The sequence below is a fragment of the Parasteatoda tepidariorum genome, chromosome 2 (assembly GCF_982258835.1).
Source record: "Parasteatoda tepidariorum strain Cologne lab strain chromosome 2, Ptep-v5.0, whole genome shotgun sequence".
NCBI classification, from domain to species: Eukaryota; Metazoa; Arthropoda; class Arachnida; order Araneae; family Theridiidae; genus Parasteatoda; species Parasteatoda tepidariorum.
This window is the reverse complement of record NC_141756.1, coordinates 89226749-89252285: the sequence shown is the minus strand read 5'-3', so window position 1 is coordinate 89252285 and position 25537 is coordinate 89226749. Positions and strand designations below refer to the sequence as shown.

Here is a 25537-nt window from a genome sequence, read left to right as displayed (position 1 = left end):
GTGAAAAATAGAAAATTAACTCTATAGAAGAAAAAAGAAACTCTTGTTTAATACTAATTATTAAAAAAAATATTTAAGATTTAAATGGGCTTTTCCATATTCAAGACTAGAGAGGTTCCTATTAGGAGTTTTTCTTTAGTTTTCCTCAAAAATGTATTATAAAATTATTTTCCTAATTAACTTCATTTTTGTCTTTAAATAATTTCATTGACAACTAGAAATCTTTTGGACATTGTAGTATAAGGGTCCATTTCTCATTGATATCTATAATAATTCTTATAAAATTGCCGTTATTGCTTAATTGAGTTTTTTAATAATTTAATTGAAAAAAAAAATTGTAATTTCTTAATTGAAAAAAAGACATATGCATTCTTAGACTCTTCAAATTACTACTTTTTAGGGAACTTATTTTAATTGAAAACAAATTATCGTACAATCTTTTGATCGTTTTCATTGTTCATAATTTTAAATTGGAGGACTTTTTTCTACTTTTAATGAAATATATTATTTATTTAATTAAGTTTATGGAAGTTTCAGTTTCAACTCACTCTGTATTTTTAGTAATAACATATACCAGAAAATAATTGTAATAGGGAAAAAAGATTTTTCTTCGATTATTAGAATACTTGTTACCTAAAAAATATCATTAAGCTTCAAAATTTATAAATTCGAATTACTTTGTGATTAAAATTTTTCGACTTTGTAATCGATGTTCATAAAACTTAATATTTATACACTTCTCATTTTATATGAAGAACTAATAAGCCTTTTATTACTTAATAAATCTCTTAATAAATGTAGTAATCCCTTTTAAAAATCGTTCAACAAATGTTACAAGTTCTTTCAGAAATCATTTAACAAATGTAACAAGCCCTTTAAGAAATCGTTTAACAAATGTAGCAAGCCTTTTAATAAATCATTCCAGAAATGTAACAAGCTCTGTAATAAAACGTTTAACAAATGTTACAAGCACTTAATAAATCATTTAACAATTATAACAAGCTCTTTAATAAATCATTTAACAATAGTAACAAGCTCTTTAAATCGTTTAACGAATGTAACAAGCCCTTCAATAAGTTAAGGTGTTACCATAAATCCACGGAACAGTTTACATCAACTATAAAATTTCCCACTGTCGTGGCACAAAACCGTAAAACGATGTATATTAGCAAATGCATCAGTCACGCCTTGGACACAGCTCACCTCTATCAGCAACAAACAATCAAACGACGAGAACTATGTCAGAATCCTCAAGGATATTGCAGATGATGCTTTTTTTAGAGACCCCATGGAAAGAACTCCTAGCTGGACAGATCAGGGGAACGTGATGGCTTCCACCCTAGCTTCATTCGGCATTTCTGGAAACGAATTTTTTTTTTTTTGCAAAACCAATTATATTTATCTCTTCTATCCCCCTTTAAAATGTGACCAGACATTTTCCATACTCTCCGTATAGCACTTATCGTTTGAAATACAAAAATATAAATGATCTAGTTTTATTTTCAATAAGTGCCATAACAACAAAAATGTGGATTTAATTAAACTATAGTCTTCCTAGGAGGTATTATTTAAAACTTAATAAATATTTTTAGTTCATTACAAAATGACCGTTTCATTTTTTTCAAGGCTATCCGGAAAAATTCTTTATAATTAAAAACTGATAAATAAATTTTGTTAAAATAACTCAGGACTACATTTTTTTCAACACATTTGATAGTAAGGATAAAGTCATAGTGTAAAAAACGTAAGCAGTAGTCCGTTCTTTCAGATAGCTGAATATCTGGGTCAAATTATAATCATTCTAGATATGATTTTTCGGAACCGATAATGCTTTTAGTATACATTTGAAGGCGGTTTTAATCAGATTGAACATTTGCTGACATTATGGTTTGATAAAAATTTGAAAAAGCGAAAGAAAACTGTGAAAGAAATATCAACGGAATTACTTTTCACTAGACGATACTTAGAATTCTTTTCTTTTTTAAATTTGAATGTTTAAATTTTAATGCATTTAAATTTATCCAAACGCATTTTAGTTTTCGTTAAATTTTTAAATGTAATGCAATGTATTTAAAATTTTAATGTAATGCAGTGTATTAGGATTTTTCGGAACCGATAATGCTTTTAGTATACATTTGAAGGCAGTTTCAATCAGATTGAACATTTGCTGACATTATGGTTGGATAAAAATTTGAAAAAGCGAACGAAAACTGTGAAAGATATATCAACGGAATTACTTTTCACTAGACGATACTTAGAATTCTTTTTTTTTTTTTTTAAATTTGAATGTTTAAATTTTAATGCATTTAAATTTATCCAAACGCATTTTAGTTTTCGTTAAATTTTTAAATGTAATGCAATGTATTTAAAAATGCTTTAAATACACTCTATAACAAAAAAAATCGACGCACCAAGAACGCACTAAGACGCGCAAAATCGACGCTAGATCAGGCTGGAATGATGCCGACTGGGGACGTATAGTCTTTAGCGACGAATCCCGCTTCCAACTGTGTCCTGACGATCATCGAAGACGTGTTTGGAGACGCACAGGGCAGAGGGGGGATCCTGCCTTCACTATTGCACACCACACCGGCCCTCAACAAGGCATTATGGTCTGGGGTGCCATTTCCTTTGACAGCCGGACCCCTTTGGTCGTCATTAGAGGTACACTTACTGCACAGAGTTACGTCGACGACATCCTAAGACCTGTTTTGCTACCGTTCCTTTTGCAGCGCCCTGGGCTGGTTTTTCAGCAGGACAATGCCAAACCACATACGGCACGTGTTGCTATGAACTGTCTGCAAGCTTGTCAAACTCTTCCTTGGCCTGCCAGATCACCAGATCTCTCTCCCATCGAGCATGTCTGGGATATGATGGGAAGGCGATTGCATCTGGCACGGAATATTGATGACCTCGTTCGACAATTGGATCGAATTTGGCACGAAATACCGCAAGAGATCATCCGGGAGCTTTATCGGTCTATACCACGCCGTGTGGCAGCTTGTATACAGGCTGGAGGCGGGTCAACACCTTATTAAACTTGTTACTGTAACTCTGTAATAAATTATTCAATTGTTCTGAAATTGTAATCATTTACTATTCTGTACATTGTCTCCCTATCCACCAATTTTCGTTTCAACTCCTTCCTGGTGCGTTGATTTTTTTTTAGAGAGCACATTCAAGTTTTTTTAACTCAGTTATTTGAAAAACTAATGTGTTTAAATATTTCACGGATAAAACTCATATGATTAATTTATAGTAATTTATATTGTATTACGTCATTTTGATTATATTTTCCCCTCAATCGATTCTTATTTATCATCGAAGTGCTTTTAAATTTTTAATGGTAATATTTTTAAACAACATCCGAAATTTATTAATAATTTTGTGTTATACTCTCAGAAAAAAAAATTTACATTGAACTCGGTCATTTTGGTACAGTAACAACAAAGGGAAAAAAATGATTCAACATTGTACTTTGTCATACTGGTACAGTAACAAAAAAAGATGAAAAAAACACATCTAATCCTGAAAGAAAAACTTACGTTCTAATAATTGTTACATCTCGTATTAAAAACCAATCTCAATGGTTCAAATATTCAACTGCAAATATGCTAATTAATTAGAGTTAATTATTTTAAAGTGACAGAATCACATATAACAATCATATTTTTTTCAATTAAGGTTTTTTTAAGAGATTTGGATTTTAAATTGTCAAAATGTGTAGGGTAGCTGCAAACTGTAAAATGTGATTGATTCTAATAGTTTTGTAAAAAGTTCTATTAAAAATTTGGTCCTTTTAATGTTATTTGACTTTTTGCGTATTTTATCGGAAATCTGAAACTCTTACAATGAATCAGATTTTTTTGTTTACGATTATAAAATTCCTTTATCTGAAGGGAAAAAATTGATATGATTAATAGTTATTTATTATTTCGTATTATCTTCTTTAATAATAAACGGAGAAAAAGTTGATTTATTAAATAATTTATTTAGCATCTTTTTAAACTATTTATTTTTAAATGGCAAAATACAAAATCTGACCAAAATCGGTCAAACAGTTGGTCTTAATTATACAATTTCAAAAAATGTCAAATTAATGAATTATAGTTTCTCAAAACTTATTCAACTAATTTCATTAAAGTTTTAAATTTGCGTAATTAAAAATTAAATGTTTAAAATGATGTTAAAATTTATATGCCTGACATTTTAAAAAATTTCTTACTATTTTTAGATAAAATTAAAAGAGATATTTTGAATCATTTTTTGCATTGTGATATCTTTGAGTAATTGTGTGTAAGCATTTTTTCGCTCTTCTTAAATAGTTGTAGAGATATCGTGAAATGCGCAAAAAGTAAAGTTGATTTTAAAGGGATCAAATTTTTAATCGCTATCCTGACTGAATCCTTTGCCCGCATGTAAAAAATTTTAAAAAGAATTAATATATTAATATTAAAGATCTTATTTTATTCTACTAGAAGCTACAGAATATTTTATAAACTCAAAATAAAGTATTTATTGTATGGATAAAACGTTGAATTTTCTGTTCTAAAGTGAAACCTAATATTGAGAAATTTCTGGAAAATTGATATCAGTTTTCAATATTTTCGAGAGAAGTACTAATCGTGCTGAACTATTGGGATAATACTTTTTAGATTGCTCTTTGCCTCCCTAATTTTTATGTTCTCGAATCCAAGTCCCAATAAAAGGGCACATTTATACACAGAAAGTACGTAAACAATTTAATAATTACACTGTAAAAATTCCGTTTCAAATTACTATAATAAGTACTCAAGTTGCCAGTACTTTTAACCATTAAACTTTGCGGAAAGAAAATGTCTTACTAACCGTAATTTTTACTTACAGTATTTACTGTAAAATTAATGCATTAGTGTAATTAAATAAATATTATGGTAAAAATTACGACATAAAATTTTACAATAAAAATGAATTTTATGGAAGCTGCGCTCTGGGTGCTAGTATTTCTTACCATAATTTAATCCAGAATTTTTTTGAAGTGCATTACTATTTAAGAAAAAAACAATGAAGCATAAATAAAAAAGCATAATGAAGCATAATAAAACGTGAATGAAGCATAAATAAAAAAACCTAATGGGCATACTATAGTTATTCATTCTGTGAACAGAAACCTTCCTCAATATCTGTCTGAATACCAAATAACTTTTTAAGTGTCTAAACATGTTCATAGAACCGAAATTATAATACTTCGATTTATGAACTTTCACTCGTGCTTTTCGTTTTTTTTTTTTTTAATCGTTTCGTTTCGTTTTTTTAATCGTTTCGTTTGTCTGAATACCAAATAACATTTCAAGTGTCTAAACATGTTCATAGAACCGAAATTATAGTACTTCGATTTATGAACTTTCACTCGTGCTTTTCGTTTTTTTTTTTTTTTTAATCGTTTCGTTTCGTTTTTTTAATCGTTTCGTTTGTCTGAATTCCAAATAACATTTCAAGTGTCTAAACATGTTCATAGAACCGAAATTATAGTACTTCGATTTATGAACTTTCACTCGTGCTTTTCGTTTTTTTTTTAATCGTTTCGTTTCGTTTTTTTAATCGTTTCGTTTGTCTGAATACCAAATAACATTTCAAGTGTCTAAACATGTTCATAGAACCGAAATTATAGTACTTCGATTTATGAACTTTCACTCGTGCTTTTCGTTTTTTTTTTTTAATCGTTTCGTTTTTTTAATCGTTTCGTTTGTCTGAATACCAAATAACATTTCAAGTGTCTAAACATGTTCATAGAACCGAAATTATAGTACTTCGATTTATGAACTTTCACTCGTGCTTTTCGTTTTTTTTTTTTTTTAATCGTTTCGTTTCGTTTTTTTAATCGTTTCGTTTGTCTGAATACCAAATAACATTTCAAGTGTCTAAACATGTTCATAGAACCGAAATTATAGTACTTCGATTTATGAACTTTCACTCGTGCTTTTCGTTTTTTTTTTTTTTTTTTTTTAGTCTTCATGGCACAAAATATACTTAAACCTTTTTGGTTATTACTAATCAGTTTGCATATTTGAAGATAAACTTTGAAACTATCAAGATTGGTTTACAGTAAGTGAAAATCTGATTATTGGAACAAAAGTTATTCAGGGTGATAACTTAACAATACAATTCAGATAAACAATATAGTTCTGTAACAACTTGCAGTAACCATTATAACGCGCTAAATTAAAACTTGTTCAATGTTGAGTTTGTGCTATGAAGACGTAAAAGCACGAGTGAAAGTTCATAAATCGAAGTACTATAATTTCGGTTCTATGAACATGTTTAGACACTTGAAAAGTTATTTGGTATTGTTCAAGTTGAACCATAGGGTGGAGTAATTAATTTTAAGAAGCATGATAATATGGTTCAACTTAGCACCATTTTAAAGTTGCAGTAAATTTGATTGATATTATGGTTCCTCATGCTCCAAAATGTATAATAGTGATAGAAAAACCCATTAAAATGTATTTTCGTTAAAATGTATTGAATATAAAAGAATTTAAAAAATAAATTACTCAAATTATTGTTTACATTTTACAATGATAATTAAAAAACATTTATTATAAATTTGCTGAAAATTTCAGTGTTTTGATTGAAAACACGCAATATTGAGTATTTTTACTAATATTTAAGTAATAAATTGTGTTATGACTTTTTTATAATGATATCACTTATATTTATGTCACTAAAACATGTTAGAAAAAGTAAAATTCAGTAAAATAAAATTCACTCTAAATTTTGTCATAAAACCATTATTTTTTTTGAATTGGTAACTGAGAACTAATTGAGTGTATGCGTTAAAAATGAGGTTTAAAATATAAATCGATTTGGCAAAAAAAATTGTGTAAAACTACCATGTGTATGATAATGACATTTATGGTAAAAAAAAAACTATAATTCCCGTAATTAAAGCCAAAGTATACTGTATTTACATAAACCATTCATTTGGTAAGTTTTCCATTCATATGGTAACGGTTTGCAGGAAATTCTGGAGTTCAAAATTATAGTTCTTATAACCACATATTTAGCAAAAAATAAAATATTGAAAAGTAAATTTAACTGAATAAATGATTTTTACGCAAGGCTCCAAATACCAAACCAAATTACCATTAACCAATTAACCATTTACCTATTAGCCATTTCCCTATTAACCTTTTACCAATTACACTTACCAAATTTTACTATCTATTACAAAACTATATTTTATTGTTAATTGCCAAAATCATTGCCAAAACGTTTCGGTAAAACTCACCCATCTTTCTGGGGTTCCCATAGAACTAGAAACACAGTAAATTTGACCATATTCTGGTAATTTTAAGCATACTTTTTTTCTTAGTGTAATCGTAGATTTCATAGATTGTTGATATGACAAAGCCGCAAATAATTATACATGGTAACACCAGATTACAATATCAAATCAAATTGCCATTTAGTGGACATGGACCATAAGTAACAACAAATTCCCAAGTTTTTGTGATATTCTAAGTATCCCTCACCAACTATGATGAATTTTGTGTTAGAAATGAAATGTATGGAAGAAAGAATAAATTAATGTAATGTATGAATATATTTAGTATAGATATATTTTATATTAATACTTTTTCTCCATTAATTTCATGTCACATTAGGTAAAGACGCGTTTGTTTGTCACAAACTTAATTAACAAATACTGCAACACGTTTCCTTTTAACAATGTGACATTCACATAGAACTGAGTTTGAATGCAATGTTTGAAAAAAGTCAGCGATATATTTAAATTAGTTTCATAAAATAAATCCATTTTCAAATATACATTATATCAAACACAGCAGAACAGACCATTTTGCATAAACCAGAGCTTCCATTTGTTTAAGTATGATTGGAAGTATTAATAAAGTAAAACACGTCTTGATTTTATGAGTGACATCTTATATGTTTTTCTTGTAAGACAGGTCGCAAAATAATATATTTCTTTTACGCATAATAATGAAATTATTATTTACTAAATCAAATTGATACCTTATTTTTCGAAAAGCTAATAAATTTTTTCGACTCTATGTTTTTAATGGACATATGACTGACTTTCTTCTCAAGTGTGACTATGGATTCTTAATAGTGGTCTGTTGAAAATTTCAAAACCAAAGTGGTTCAGTTGTTTACCCGCCACATAAAATTCTTATTTTCATAAGAGAAATACTTCAAAAACATTTTGAGCTTTAAGTTAGGGCTTGATAATTATCTTCTAAGCCAATTAAAACATTTTTGTAAGCACATTTTTTTTTCAAAGTTGTTGCTAGGTTACAGTTTTAATAACCATCTTCACTTAGCTAAGACTGAAAATTTTATTACTTCTATAAGTCCCATACTCAGAACCATAATAAAAATAGGTCCTCGACAACCTGTTGGCAAATTCATCCAACATTTGAAGAAGGCCACTGAAGATTCAAGTGTCTCTTCTTCTACGAGAAGATTCTTCAAAACCTATGATCATTCTTTGTAGGATACTTCTAAATTTTAAGAGGGTTGTAGTTCTAGCCACTTGTAAGATCACAAGTAGCCATAACTCTTGCATGAATTTTATTAACTAGAGCAGTTAAAAAGTAAAAAAATGTTGATTCAGAGCTTGCCATTCTGGTGGAAAGTTCAGCATGAAGCGTAAGGTGTTGAGCAACCTGTGGATTAACTACACTTTTCCTCGTGACATAACTTTCTGGATACTATGTTCGTACCAATATGGATTATTCCTTGAATACACATTTATGAAGATTCCATAGGTAGGATTGCTTTTTCTTTTATGCCTTTATGTTTATTTAAATTTTTAGAGTGAGACTTCTTGTACAAAAGTAAGGCTATGATTTTGGCGTGGTTACCTGGAAATTACTTATAGTATTAACTTGCATCTGTCAGTTTATGATTCCGATACACTTTTCAGTTTCCAATTCTAATATTTCATTTTTTATCCGTGAAATAAACTTTTTGTTAAGGATAAAAAAAATGCAGCAGTTTGTATGAAGTGACGGATGTTTTTCGGGTAAACTATACTTTATTTCAGATTAAACATGTTTATGTAAACTTCATTTTAAATATGTATATGTAAACTTGATTTTTACCGAGATCGATTATTCATTAACGATACATTTATGATAAAATGAAGCCGATCTGTAGGGGGAATTTTATTCTTTTATGTCTTCGGTTTTATTTATGTTTGTGAGAATTTTTAACGAGAAATATTTTGTACAAGGGTATATAATATTTTGTACAACACCGAGAAATATTTTGTACAACATCGATTCAGATTTCGCACGGATGATACGTACTCAAAGAAAATAAAAAGACATCACTCTAAAAATATTTTTAAATAGAATTCTCATTGTATATACGTATATTATCATTTCATTTAAAACTCCTTCAATTCTTTTTAAAAATTTCAGAGATACAGTGAAATACTCAGTGAACGAAATACTTTCCCCTGCTCTGCTGACTTAACTATTGAAATAATACTTATGGCTACGACTCATATTTTTATGTCTACTAACATACATTTTGAGGCTACTACCCATATTTTGAGGGTAAATTCCAAATCTATCATAAAAAGCAGGTTTATTCATAGAAAATACTGTTTTGTGCCTGTTTCTGTTACTAAATTAAAAGTTAGCTCTGATTAATTGGTAAGTTTGAGATCTTCCTTATAATTCATTTAGATTAGTATTTATTGCTCGAATATCCAATCATTAGAACAAAAGTTATTCAGGGTGATTTTTTTTCATAGAATTTTTTTTAAGACAGAATCCCGATAAAACTTTATGTGCATAAGCAGAGTTATAAAAATTTTTGCATTTTACAATTTGTAAGTTGAGAATGTTTTAAAAGAAATAAATATAACATGCAAATTAAACTTAATTTATAAAATTAGTTAGAGCTTAAAATGTAAGAAGGATACTTGTGCTCAGGCATAGTACAAAAAAATTGTATAATTTCACTTCCTTTTAATAAACCGTACAATCAAAATAATAATGCATTAATTGTTATAATAATGCATTATTATTCATAAAGCATTTAATAATTTAAAGATTTTGTTTAATTTGTTTTGAACACGAAAGCTTTCAAAATTTAGGTTTGACAAAAAAAATAATAATTTGTTTTTTAAATTGATTTTTGATTAAAAAAAATTGACATTACTTAGTCTGTTGATTTAGAGTTCTTGATTGTGAGTTATTAAAGCAGATTACTGGATTGTAAGAAGATGTTATTTATATCTCAATGTTATCTGCATCTCTGGCACGAGATCCACCTTGACCACCATACATGCGTGTCGGATTAAGTCGTCCCTTTATTTTCGATTGCCTAGACTTAATTCTAGTTTCGTCATTCTACTACATTGCACTATGATGCGATTTCGAGTTGATTAAACATTTTCGTCATTTATTTGGGAGTTCACGTTTCGCCACAAATCACGTTTTTTCGTGACGAAATGATTCTCAAAATTAACGAAATACTGCCCAAGGATTGCGAAATCATCAAAAGTGAGAGTTTTATTCGCGAAAGTGCAGTAATTTCTTTAATTCCTAAAACTGACTGACTATATAATTTTAAGTACCCATTAAAAGTCAAACAACACGTGCATGTCACCTTTATAAAAGATTATAGAAACATAAGGCTTTATATAAGGATTATAAATCAATATTTTTGAGACATTACGACTCTATTTTAGTTGAAGAAATATCTTTACTATTTTGGTAAGTTTGTAACTGATTTTTTTATTTATTTGTTTTCATTTGTAATACTCGTTGAGTGCTTTACGATTCAATAAAATTAAAGTGTTTAGATTATGCTCTAAATTTTAATATTTGATCAACGATAGAACATGTCAGAAAACTATTCTAGGAATATCTGAAATTCAAGGTTAGAGATTTACCAAGAAACACTTAGATGAAAAATGGAACGAAAATTATGACGAAATACAATAATTGCGTTGAAGAAAGGAAGATTCCGTTCTTATATTACGTAAATAAAGAAGCAATTACGTTGCTGAAACCATTCAGTTTTTCACAGAATTTTTCTTCTGTGATGAATTCCGGAAAAAAAACGGCATCATTTAGAAAACTTCGTTGTTTTTCAAAAAATAATTGATTTTATAAAGAGGGAAAATATACTCGCGTTAAGCGAAGATTTTAAAACTAAATTCAAAAGTATTTCAATAATTAATTTCCCCGTTTATTAAAAACAATAATTAAATAATTTCATTGAAAAAGAGGTGAGTTTGATAAATGTCGGATAGAAAAATGTACGCAATCGAACTTCCGAAACTGTTCCGTTTTTTACTAGATTTATCAGTAGAAATGAATTTTGTGAAAAGCGGAATGATTTCGACAGGGCGAATTGCATTCGCATCAAACATTGTATTGAAAATAGTTTGCGAATTGTATTCACATCAAACATTGTATTGAAAATAGTTTGCGAATTGCATTCACATCAAACATTGTATTGAAAATATTTTGCGAATTATATTCACATCAAACATTGTATTAAAAGTAGTTTGCGAATTGTATTCACATCAAACATTGTATTGAAAATAGTTTGCGAATTGTATTCACATCAAACGAAAATTTTGTAAAAGAATTTAATGAATGAAAAAAATACCACAAATTGATCTTGTTTATTCACAGCATATAAAATAACCCCATAAATTTAACTATTTGTTCCCATCTTGAGTCACAATCAATATTTAAGTTAAGTCACAATTAATAGTTATAGTTCTGATTTAAATCAGTTGGACACATTTCTCGAAATTCTTCCTATCCATTATAGGTGTATGTATTAAAATTTTTTTAAAGTTATGCATAATTATACATTTTAACTTAATAAACCAAACTAACTAACTAAACTTGTGAAGCTTTAAATTTTATGCACGGTCCCAAATTATTTTTAACTTTTCAGACGAAATGAACTTGAAAACTCAACGATTATGATAAAAATGATGTAACTTGAAGGTCATTGTAATTTAACGCTATTTTTTCTTTACGCAGAATGGGAATGTGCATTAACAACTGATAATAAAAAGCAAAGGGCGGTCATATGGTCACGTGAAAATAGTCTCTTTTCGAACGAGAACTTGTGAACACAACTAGACATTAAAATTTAAAAAAATATAATGTCACAAAATGTTTGATTTTATCTTAAAACTAAAGTAATTAGAATAACTGTATCATTTTTTCCCCATATAAAACATACACAGGGGAGAATTATGGTAAAATTACCGTCCTGTATGATAATGGCATTTCGAGAAAAAAAGTTCTCTTAATGAAATCAAAATACGGTATTCATTTGGTAATTTTACCGTTCATATGGTAGCAATTTACCGGAAATTCTTGTTTTCAAACTTATAGCTCTTATTACTTCACATTTAGTAAAAAGTACAAAACTGAAAAGTAAATTTAACCATGGAAATAGTTTTTATGCCATGCTAAGGTATCATAATAAAATTATCAAATTATATCACAGATTATAAAACTATATTTTATTGTTAATTTTACAAAAATCATTACCAAAGCATCTCTGTAAAAAGAAACAAGCTTTTTGGTGTTTTCATAGATCAGAAACATGGTAAATGTTACCATATTCTGGTAGTTCTGACAATATTCTTTTCTTCTCCGAGAAGAAATGAAATACCACAGATTGTTTAGTTTAGATTGCTGTATCTTGAAACTCAAGTAATAAGAAAAATTGCATCCATCTTTTATTAGAAAAATACTAATCCAATATACATCGAAGAGCCATCACATTATGACCACCCTGCTAATAACATGTAGGACCACCTTTAGCCCTCAAAACTGCTAGCAGCCACAGTGGCATTGATTCCACAAGGTGCTGATAGGTAGTTTGCGGTATCTGGTACCAAGCGCTCACCAACTGGTCCTGCAATTCCCTCACATTGCGAGGGGGTAGCGTGGCAGCACAAATTTGGTTTTCCAAGTAGGACCACAAATGCTCCATTGGATTAAGGTCAGGTGGATTTGGAGGCCAAGACATGACTTGAAAGTCACTGGAATGTTCCTCGAACCAATCCATGACGATTTGACCCTTATAACATGATGCATTATCCTGTTGGTAAACACCATCCCCAGCAGGAAAAACTGTTGCCATGAATAGGTGAACCTGGTCTGCAACTATGAAGTAGCTTACAGACGTCAGGGATTGTTCTATGAGGATTATGGGTCCTAATGTGCCCCATGAAAGCATTGTTCCTGGGCGAGAAACCATGAAAACCTGGGAGAGCCCATGGTTATAGATGGAGGGTGGTCATAATGTAATGGCTCTTCTGTGTATATATTATGTATAATGGTTCAAAGTACTTGATGTTATTAATTTGTCGAAATTTAATAATCCTCAGAGTGCTACTGATTGAGATCCAATTGTCATTTCTGTGACATAACTGTGACATAAATTCTTCATAAACTGTTCTCCCGTTAATCCACACTTATTTTGCAGTGTTACAAAGTTGTTATTTTTCTTGTAAATTTTTTAAAACTTTTTTTGTATTTTTGTTTTTTTTTATTACAAAAAAACGGAAACTTAGAACTGAAAGCTTGAAAGAGTTAAAGAAAATCTATTGCTTAAAAATAATCTTAAAAAAAAATCTCTGTTCTTATTTTTTCTTAATTTTAGGGAAATTTTTGTCGAATAAAATAAGATATAAAAATGTCTGATTTTGAAAATATTCTGTCAAAATAGTTTATAAATTTTAATATTAAAAAAAATGAATGTAAGTTTCCCTAACCTACATAAGAGTTCGGAAACATCATTTTAAATGTAACTCAATAAGTATTTATGACAACTGGTTAATATTAAATCTATAAATATTACTGTCTAGTTTCTGATTGTATATAAATTAATTTCTTTCATATATGAATGTAAGAGCCAGTGAAATATGAAAAAAAATTATAATATAAAACAAGAATTTTGTCGAATAAAATACGATATAAAAATGCCTGATTTTGAAAATATTCTGTCAAAATAGTTTATGAATTCTAATATTAAAATAAAATGAATGTAATTTTCCCTAACCTACATAAGAGTTGGGGAACATCATTTTTAATGTAACTCAATAAGTATTTATAACAACTGGTTAATATTAAATCTATAAATATTACTGTCTAGTTTCTGATTGCATATAAATTAATTTCTTTCATATATAAACGTAAAAGCCAAAGAAATATTAAACAAAATTATAACATAAAACAAGAATTAAGAATTGAGCATACAATTCAGTAACGTTCAGTGAGCAAAAAAAAAAAATGTACACATACAATAACTTATGATCTAATAATTGGATTTTCACGCAGTAGGTTAATGGTAGGTAGTAGGTAGGTTTGAAAGCCTTACCTAAAATAAATTAATTAATTAGAGTAAGCGATAATTTAAGCTATGAAATCGCATGTTAAACGCCCTTTTTAAGCATAATTATGCCTTTTTGTGACAGATTCGGATTCTAGAATTTGGAGGAGGGTAGCAGCATTCTGGAAAAGATGATTCCAATAATTCAGACAAGTGAGTAGTTGAAAGTTTGGAGCCCTAACTGTTAATTTTACTTTTCGCATAGATCGCTACATTTTCTAAGCGAGTAGAAAAATTACAGCATGCAATTATAAAATTGGTTTATCTAAAGATAATTAAATGCAAAAAATTCCTTTTAATAATTATTTATTATTTTCTATTATTTTATACATTAATAGTTGAAAACATTTAATATTCTTACCACACAAACTTTAACATAGCGTATAACGTATGTGATTTTAAATTGCGAAAAAAAAAATTAAATGATCGAATGGTTTCTGAGTAATAGGATTTCAAGCATTTAAAATTTAGTCGTTCATTTAAAATATAATTTTTCAAGAAATATTAATCCAATTTCGCTCACATTTTGTATTTTTCTATAAAAAATTACGTATTTTAAATTTAAGTAAAAGTTTATATGCCCTAGAATTTAGTTTTTTTATAGCATTAATAAATCAAATAATAAATATATATAAAAATTATAGTTTTTGTGGAATTATCTTTTGATAAACAAATTTCATAATTGAGCGCAAAAATTATTTGATTCACTTAAATTCTCCGTGATAAGGTGAAATACGCAAAAAGTAAAGTTATTATTATTAAGCCCAAACTTTTGACCACTCTCCTGTCCAAGCTTTCAGAGTGAGGTGACCCATCATATTTTGAGAATTTAGAATAAAAATCCGTTTATTTATTCAGAGAAAGTACGTTTTCGTGTCTGATTTTGTAACTTAAAATTTCGCCAGCACTATTTATTTAGCATATACTACGGTTACTCTTTCGAACTTATTCAAAGTGCTTACTTTTTCTCCTTGTGCATTGTACATCTTCTCTACGTATTTTATTGTGATTAATATTTTTTTAAACACATCCTCTAAATATTGATTAAAATTTTACAAGATTTTTTTCGAGTTCTTTATCATATAAAGATCTCTACGGTCTTTTCACGGAGAAGTAAAAATGTCCCGATTTCACATCCTTAGCTCTGGTATAGAATTAATAATAAAAGTAGTCTAATTGTTATTTGGTAATATCAAAATATATAAAAAATGTTAACTATATAGCAATGGTATTTGAAATTTTTCAATATTTTATTTTTGCCTGAGCAGGAAAATATTTCAAGAAATTTTTTTTTTACTAAAATGAAGTTTGATTAAGTAAAAGTATTTATGTAAAAGTATTAAGTAAAAGTATGATCAGTTTAAAGTATTTAGGAAGTATCTTACAATTGAACTTTAGTAAAGTTTAAACTAAAACGGCAGCAATTTCATATAAAAATTTTAATTTTGGAAAATAAATTTAGTCAAAAACAAAACTAACAACGAAATTACCTCAAATATCCCCCAGAAATTACATTAATGTTTTGTTTATAAACGTTTGCAGAAAATGATAATATTGCATGTATTTTTTTATAATTGCGTCATGATTATAGCAGAATTTGTATCACATAATTTAATTTATTACTGCAGTAAAAAGTTGCCGAGCCATATAAAATGTCAGTTTTAAACATTTTTTTATTAACCGGTGAAAACCATGCAAATTTTCATTTTCAAAAAAGTTCGAATACTTAAATGTCAAAAATCATAAATTAACATTTAAAAAGAGATTAAAACCTAAATTATCATTATCGAAGTCACAGTAAATATTGGTTTAAAAGCGGCAAAGCTAATTTATCGTCAATAGGCCGCCCTATTCTGAGTTTACGATTATCAATGTTCAACTCAGTATACTTGTAATTTCGAACCCAACCCAGAAGATAAAGGAACTCCTGGATCAAGGATTGGAACATACTAGCCTTCATATGGGACTTTTTGATGGGACTACGCGCATTTGCGGAGGGGAAAACCATGAAAACCTCCCAAGGTTAGCACGATGGCAAGGAGGCTCTAACCCAGCATTCGTCTACTTCTCAGGACATTTTACGTTAGAATTGTGGTCGGTACGAACCGGAAGCAGAATAAGTATCAACCAGCTATTGCTGGAATTCAAACCTGGGTCAAATCATTGGGAGACGAATTCAATATCACCTTAGCCACCGTGACTAGGCTTCGAGTATTTTTATTTTATTTCAAAACTATCGAACAGACAACCTAATTTTCACTTTACGACGACGACGAAGCACCTCGACCAAGTATTGAGAGAAATTTGCTTTCGTAGAGGATTTTAAGTATTTGAAAAATACAAAAACAAATTTTGAACTAAAAAAACTAAAAATTTGCAAAATAATTTACACAAATACAAACAAAAAGGGACACTTTCTTAAAATTTGGGAATGCTATAAATATTTTCTCAATACGCATTTAAAAATTTTTCATTTATGAATATGGTTTCGTATGGTTGAAAAATATATCGGTAAAATTGATAAAATTTACCACGTTTCTTTCTCAATGGGTACACCAAAAAAGCTTGGTAATTTTTATTTAAGCGTTTCGGTGTTGATTTTTGTAAAATTAATCAAATATGGTTTCATAATGTGTTATAAAATTTAGTAAATGTGGGAAAATTTGTAATTTCATTACGATACTTTAAAGCTTGGCATAAAAAACCATTTGGTTAAATTTACTTCCCAGTTTTGCATCTGTTACTAAATGTGTGGTAAAGAGCGATAATTTATAAAACCAGAATTTTCTATAAATCATTGAAAAAATTTTCAAATGAATGGTTCCTTTACCTTGTACCTTATTTTGCTTTTATGAACTATAATTATAGTTTTTTTTTACCAGAACTGTCATTACCCTACATTACGGTAATTTTACCAGAATTTTTTTCTCCATGTAAAAAATGATGAAACTCATAAAGGCGATAAGTAAGTTAACGCGAGTATTTTTCATAAATTTGTGATGCGATGAGTGATTGTGATTTAAAGATTACTATGTTTAGCGTGAAAAACTACTGATCTAATGATAGATTGTCATTTTTTTTGTTTTTAAATTCTTTTAGAGTTTATCAGTTAATAATTTAAACATGACTGTAAAATTTCACGTCATGCAAATGAAGGCTGTTTGAAAGACTGTTATTATAACCAGTTATTTCATCATGTCATAAAAATAGCGCAAAAGGAAAAAACTTGAATAACTTTTCATTTAATGATCAAACTTTCAAACCAGGACTCAATCTTAATGGTTTAAAATGCTGATTAATTAGTGCAGACGATATTTTAAATTACGAAATCAGACACAAAATCGTGATGCTTTTACTGAATGAACTTACTTTTTTTTCCTGTCAGATTTAGATTTTTCATTTTCAAAATTTAGGGAGCTCCCGCAATCTGAAAAATATTGTCCCAATAATTAGGCCAGTAAAGCGGTCAAAATTTTGGACTACTTAATGATAATTTCCTTTTTTTTTGCGTATTTCCCTATATCTCGCGAATTTCATGAGCGAATCGAAACATATTTTTTCACATAATTTTTTAGCATAAGTTAATTCTAATTAAACATAATTTTTAAGAAATATTTATCATGAAAAACCAGATCAATCATGATATTAAAATTTTATTAGAATGATTTGTTAATTATTTGGACATCAAGAAAAGATACATTCATATACAGGTTGCTCTCTAATGGACTGTCCAATGTATTGCTTGTTGAGATGTTCGACTCGAAATCCGACTCAGAACATTTTGGAGAACTCTTTTCCGATTCCAAATCCGATTTTTGTTGAACAGTTGGATTTCTATTCCGACTACAAAGAACCCTTTTTCGATTCCAAGTCCGATTTTTGTTGAAATATTCGCCTCCAACTCCGATTTTGAGTATTTCGAAGAACTTTACGATTCCAAATGCGATTTATATTGAGTTAAAATCCTAAAAATGTATTAATGTTATAACTAAGTAAAAGTTAATTTGAAATAACATAATTCTATTAATGTTACGCACTATAAAAACTGAAGGTATTTTAATTAAAATTACACTTTATATTATAGCATAACTGTTGAAGAAATAAATTTTAAATTGTAACTAATATATTTGTACAAAATACTGAAATTGTGCAGAACCATTTAAAAAAATGTGATAGATATGAACATATATAAGAACTAGAAAGCTATTACAAATGATGCATAAAATTCCTTTACGTAATCTTCAACTAAGTTAGTTGTTGTTACATTGCTAGTTAACAACTAACAATGTAAGTTAGTGTTACATTGTTACTTGCTAAAATTATGAGGAAGAGAGGTAGATATATGAATGTATTACTTGCGCACTAGCATACCTAAAAACATTTTATTACAAAACGATTCCTTAGAGAATATTCAAAGGCTAGAAAAATTTTAAAAATGATGCATACATTCTTTTAAATACGTTCCTGAACTTAACTAAATTGTTTTGGTTTCGACATTTACAAATCAAAATACAATTTACAAATTAAGTATATAACTGTATAATTTATAATGGCATATTATTTGTAAAGCAGAACGTACTTTTTTATAATAGTATCCGGAATCATAGTCTAACAAATTTTATTGACGTCGGCTTCATAACTTCGTCAATAATTATTGAAATCAATAAGAGCATAGGGGAATTTGAAACTTCGTATATATTTCAGGATTAAACAATGATTCTAGTCGAAAGCAAATCATTTCATTCCTATTAGAAACTTGTTTCCTTTTTTACTCTTTTTGAGTTCTATAACATTGATCAATATCTGAAAACGTTATTATTATTATTTTTTCATTTCAGCATTAATTTGGGACTCCTCGTATGTATAGTTTTTTTACTTCTTTTTCTGCAAGGATTCTCAACACAAGGCGTAGTTATTAGTTTCTGAAACTGATATAATATCTTAATGAATTATATATTCATTTAATATGTTTCGCTGTAATCTTAATTTGGTGTAATTCACTTCTGTTCTAGACGGTGAAAGTTTCAGAAACAACTTTTGAAATATTCCTTTCAAAATACCCTTTATTTCTGTTCTCGGAGTTTACGTAACCCTTTTGGCCTCACCGGGACAAATATGTCCCTCAAATGAAACCACAATTGGGACATATACGTCCCGTCTGAAACACTGTGGCTTACATATGTTCCAGTTCTCCCAACTGGTCAAAAAGTTTATCTTTTAATTTCATTTTGCCTGAATATAGTTGTTTTTACCTTATTTGATCTACATAAGTTGTAATTTATCTTTCCAAATCTTTTTTATTGGAAAAAAAAAACTAATCTTGAAAGGATTCGACGTTCTTAAAAATTGTTTTTGTAGTAAATTGTTTGATTTCAGAGGTAGGGAAAATGAATTATTATCTATATTCTTCGGATAAATCTCTTGCAAACTTTTTTTTATTACCGAAACTCAAAAATTTGCCTAAGGTCTTAGGATGTCGAAGAAATTAAGAAAATTCGGACATAGAAGTGCATTGTGATTACGGTGGCAGGAGGTGAAACATATTAAATGGGTATGAAAATCACATAATTATTTCAGAAGATGTCATATAAATCCTGGAAATAACTAGCCATGCTCTTTTAAAAACAATAATTTTGGAACTTTTTACATTATTGATCACATTCATTAAAATATATTGAACTTACTTTTATCTTCTGAATCTGTGGATGAACAGATAGACGAATGCCTGAGGACAACATTGTTGTAGCCCATATTGGGGTCTCCGTATTCTCCTCCACTAGCATACCCGCTACTCAATAGACCCGGACTTCCACTAGAAAATGGTGGACATAAATTTGACAAACTTTGGACGTGAGGAGAAGTTAAAGGTGTAGTTTGTTGATAATTTTGGTTGACGAAATCTCCAAACATGTATGACGGTGTAGGGGAGGCTGACGTAACCAATGTTCCTCCACCAGTTCCAACATAAAATGCATCCATACCGTCGTCAAAAAGTTTTTCCAGGCTCTGCGCGTACAGCAGAGCCTGGTTGATTCCTGCTTGATCTGACAGATTGAGGATGTCCTTGACTGAGAAAGGTGTACTGGCTGCCTGCTGTGGACTGGCCAGCATGGCTTGGTAAGAATAAGAAAAGTCCTGACCTCCGTCGCACCACTCCAGCTTCCTGGTCGGATGCTCACGAAATTTGATGGAAGATTGATGGAATTTTGAATGAGGATAGATTTTGAATGAGTTTTGACGTCGTTCAAGTTCACGTCATTGATATAAAGTGATGTTTGTAGATGATATTTTATTAAAAAAATCAGTGTGGGATCCTGCAGAAGAAACAAATTTATAAAAATCGAAGAATATATTCTCATCACACAAGTTAGTGAAATAAAGCACAGCAACGCGAATAAAGCACAAATAAAGGTACAGACGTTATTCACGTTGTTTTGCTTTATTTCATAAGAAACACAAAGTATGCTTTACATTCATTTACTTCTTTAAAACAAGATTATCAACTTGATATTTTCAAAAGGGCTATTCTCTATAGAGCCTACTAAATGCTCCGTAGGTATTATACGTTCTCTGTAAAGTTTATTCCACCCCCAAGCTCAGATCTTTGAGTAATTACTATTTTCAAATTTGTTAAAATAAGGCGAATACGAGCTTAGAATGTAGAAATTTAGTTCTAGTCGAAAAACTAAAACTTGCACAGCAATAAAAAATTCGATGAGAAATTATGATAAAAAGTTTAATTCAAATTAAAGGGGTATTGTATTATTTCTTTAGCTTCATAACACCCGTACCATAATATTATTTTCACAATAGAACTTTCATAGTTCTGTGATGGCACAGTGGTTAAGGGCATTGAGACATTGGTTAAAAGTATTGTGATTAAAAGAATCGATGGCTGAGTAGTTACAGCTTTTACTAAAAAGCATCGATGGCACTGTTAGAGATTTCTCGGAAAAAATGGTTAAATAAAAATTTAATTGTCATTTTATCACATTCAAATAAAACAGTCAAATAACTATAAATTAAATAGTAATTAAACTATTAACTGAGAGAAAAACCATTTATTAACTGCGTTCACTTAATACGGTTAAAGAATCTGAATTTTATTGCACAAACTAAGCTCACCTAAAGGAACCATTTAGTTTCCTACAACTGCATACATATTATGGCCGTGAGGTATAACGGGGGTTCAAGTTCCAGCGTTGACACTCCAATATTTCCTGCATTCCCTTCAACACATGAAGAGTTTTCAGTGTACTTACACTCCTCAATGTCCATAATCCAATAGAAAGCCTAGGTTCTAGGTCCAGTTAAATTTGTTTCACAGTTTTGAAACCATGCGAGTAGTAAATGGTTAAAAAACCGTATATTTTGTATTCATGGTTTTATAACCATACTAGTTGTAAAAAGGTTCTCAAACCTTAAATGTAAACAATGTTTTTTACCGTAAACTTTACGGTTAATCGGATGGGTAGATTCCTGCCGGTTATTTTACCATAATTTAAGAATGAAAATTCTAACAGTGAAGTTAAATGCTCTGAGCTTTTGTTTAAAAACATTGATTGCTCAATGATTAAAGGTATCGAGCTGTTACTATAAGATCGGAAGTTGATCCTTAGTGGCAATTTGAAGCGGATCTAGCCTCATATCGATGAGTCCAGTTTGTCTGGGAAGTAAAGGCGGCATACACACAATATCAACCACAATAGACACGCAGTATTAACCACTTTTCCTTACTTCCATAATGGCTTTATTTAATTAAACAAGCATTAGAAACAGGATTTCAACGTTATTCGATATTTTAGTAGATAATGGTTCTCCTTTTTACTGAGATGTTAAAAGTACTTCTTATATATAGAAAAAGGTGCAGCAAAACAACTCCCTTAAGAGCACTCATTTAAGAATTTTTTAAGCTCCATGGAATTTAAAAACCACAAATAAGAATAATATTTAATATTAACAGGATAGAAGGTAAAAGGCATAGACTTAAGTTATTTTACATGTTTCATATTTCCTTGATTAGCTTGTAGTTTTATAACATCATATACTTCTTTACATGGTGTACAATACCATATGTCACATTTACTGAGTTTAGAATTACGATAAGATTGCTATTATATAAATGCGTGGCTAGATTTCAATTTATAAGAGCAAATATTGCATTTTTTTGAAAATAAAAAATGTTTTGAAAATATTGCTTTTTTTTTTTACGAAATGGGTCATAAATCAGAGATTTTGAAGAATTTTGATTATCTTTTTTTTTTTTTTTCGAACACAGACTAGAGGGAAATAGTATAAAATAAATAACATTTAATTTCGTACTATTTTGACCTGCATATAAACATTAGTAAAATTAGGGAGTGAGGTGATAGATCTAAAAATTGAACCATATGTTCCAAACACTACGCAAATGATATAAACTATCCAACATTTTTTAATTTTCGAAAAAATAAATTTATAATCTAAAATATACAAATAAAGGCAAAATATTTCTAATTTTTATAAGATTAAATGTTTTTTTTTTCCGAGTACATTTAGCACAAATCAATGTTTACACTATCAATTTTCATCAAATTTTAAATCGAGAAGTTTCTTTTTTTAATAAGTTTATATGAATTTAATAAGTTTACACGCAGAAAATCAAGATGCAAAATCATTCTGATTATGCTTATTTGTGAAATGATAAGGTAATGCGTAGTTTTGTGTGATGACAGTAGAAAAATTTTTATTTAAAAAATAAGAAATTCATTAATGCTAATTTAAAATCAGTACTATTCGGCAACAATTGTTGAGGATGGTGACGACAATTGAGGAAAAATGATAAAAGTTTAGTTTTTAAGAGTATTAAAAAAATGAAAAATTACAATTTTAAGATATTAATAATTATTTTTGATAATTTTCTTACTAAATTTTGCCTAAATGTTTTTAATTTATATACTTATTTTCAGCAATTGGCTAATTTTTCTAGCAAGACAATTTTATACACTAGAGAAATTCCAGATGAAATTACGATATAAATTACTGACATTTTGGGTGCATCATCCATTAAAAACATTCTACCGTAAAATCTATTTTTACCGTAATCTAATTATACCGTAATATTTAGAATATTAATTATTTAATTCGAGTGATTTCACGGTAATCATTACTGTAAAAATGATGGTGCATCAGATTATTTATTCCGTAACATGTTCCGGTAAAAATGGTTCCGGTACTGGCATCTTGAGTGTCGTACTTTGATCCGGAATTTTTTTTATACCGTATAACAGAATTCCACGAGAAAAAAAAGGTAAGTTTATAAAGGTCTAATTATTATATTTTTAACAAAATTATTAATTTTTAATTATTCTTCTAATATTAGCACATCTACAATGTAAACAAAACTTTTTATAGGCATGTTGGGAACTTGGTAACGTCAAACATGAAAATATCAAACTGATTTCCCATTCGTTTAATGATATCAGAATATAAATTTACAAATTATATAACAGCGCTAGTAATAAACTGCACCTACCTTTAATATCTGTTACGAAATTTGATATTTATCATACAATGCAAGTTTAGAAAGTTCCACGAATAAAATATTTCTAAACTTCCGAGTTTCCCGTAAAAGTTTGAAAACTTCGTGCAAGTTGTCAACAACTTTTTCAATCACACTTCTTAGATCTCAATTTGCAAACTTAAGTTTATTAATCTTTCATAAGTCTCTTAGCACTCGAACACTTATGTCCAAAATCAAGCAACAACTTCTTAAACTAAACGTTTTACCGTTTTCTTCAGAAAGTTCATTTGAAGAAGAACCATTCATTCCACCTCGTGGTATATTAAACTGTGACAAACCCAATGACGATGGCCGTATAATCCTCCCCCCCCCTTTCATTCTTACGTCACAATCCTCCTAGCCACGCCCTCATTTGCATCTTGATGCCCCCTTAGATCCGTTCTCCAACAATACATTCCGTCGCCTGTGCAATAAAAAACATATAAATCGCTTCTTTTTTTCTTCCAGTTTTTTTTAAACAGAACATTGAAGGCCTATCTCCTCCCGCCCTCCTAAACGGGACTGACAAATCAGGGTGTCTCCCAGAGAAGCGGAGAGGGTGGCGGGATGCTTTTTAGTTTCGTTATCGTAAAGACATCAATCATGGCTTGGACTATCAACAGCTATGTTAGAAGGAACCGCATGCGTTTTCTTGGTTCTTTACGGAGATGAAAGTAACCGATGGGCGCCGAAGATGATTTAAACCGTGCCGGCAATCATTTGGCACCACTTCGGTTGGCGATTTCTTATTTTGAGCTGTTAATAATGAATAATATCGTGTTAGATATTTTTCTTTTGTTTCCTAAATAGCATTAGAGCAGATAAAATTTGTAATAAATATGTATGATGCAGAAAGTTTCATTAAGATTGTAGTAAACTTTCAGATTAATGAATTTAGGTAGATGAAAAAAATCCCCCCCCCCTTTTTTTTAATACAATTTACATATTTAAAAATATTTTATTTTTAATGACGTTAAAATTCATAAAACGTAATATGAGTAGTTCATTAGCGTGATGTTAATGAATAATATCATGTTAGACATCTTTTTATTGTTTCCTAAATTGTTATCCACTTTTTTTAATACAATTTACATATTTAAAAAATATTTTATTTCTAATGACGTTAAAATTCATAAAACATAATATGAGTATTTCATTAACGTGATGTTAATGAATAATATCATGTTAGACATCTTTTTATTGTTTCCTAAATTGTTATCCACTTTTTTAAATACAATTTACATATTTAAAAAATATTTTATTTTTAATGACGTTAAAATTCATAAAACATAATATGAGTAGTTCCTTAACGTGATGTTAATGAATAATATCATGTTAGACATCTTTTTATTGTTTCCTAAATTGTTATTCACTTTTTTTAATACAATTTACATATTTAAAAATCTTTTATTTTTAATGACGTTAAAATTCGTAAAACCTAATATGAGTAGTTCCTTAACGTGATGTTAATGAATAATATCATGTTAAACATCTTTTTATTGTTTCCTAAATTGCAGATTTAAGTGCAGATTTCCCTTAGTGCAGACCAAACTTGTTATAAATATATAAGGTGATACGTTATTTTATTAAGGTGCTAGTGAACTT

General features: G+C 29.1%; 1 protein-coding gene across 1 annotated transcript in view; it reads right to left on the bottom strand.

The window, feature by feature from the left end:
* LOC107445723 (homeobox protein Nkx-2.3) overlaps positions 1–24471 on the bottom strand; it is a 30235-nt gene extending 5764 nt beyond the window's left edge. Inside the window, exons 1-2 of the mRNA XM_016060196.4 lie at positions 23906–24471; positions 20076–20705 (exon numbers count right to left, since the gene is read on the bottom strand). Coding sequence (XP_015915682.2) covers positions 20076–20502 — 427 coding nt within the window. The 5' untranslated portion in view covers positions 20503–20705; positions 23906–24471. The remainder of the gene's footprint in view (positions 1–20075; positions 20706–23905) is intronic.
* Positions 24472–25537: the final 1066 nt, after the last annotated feature.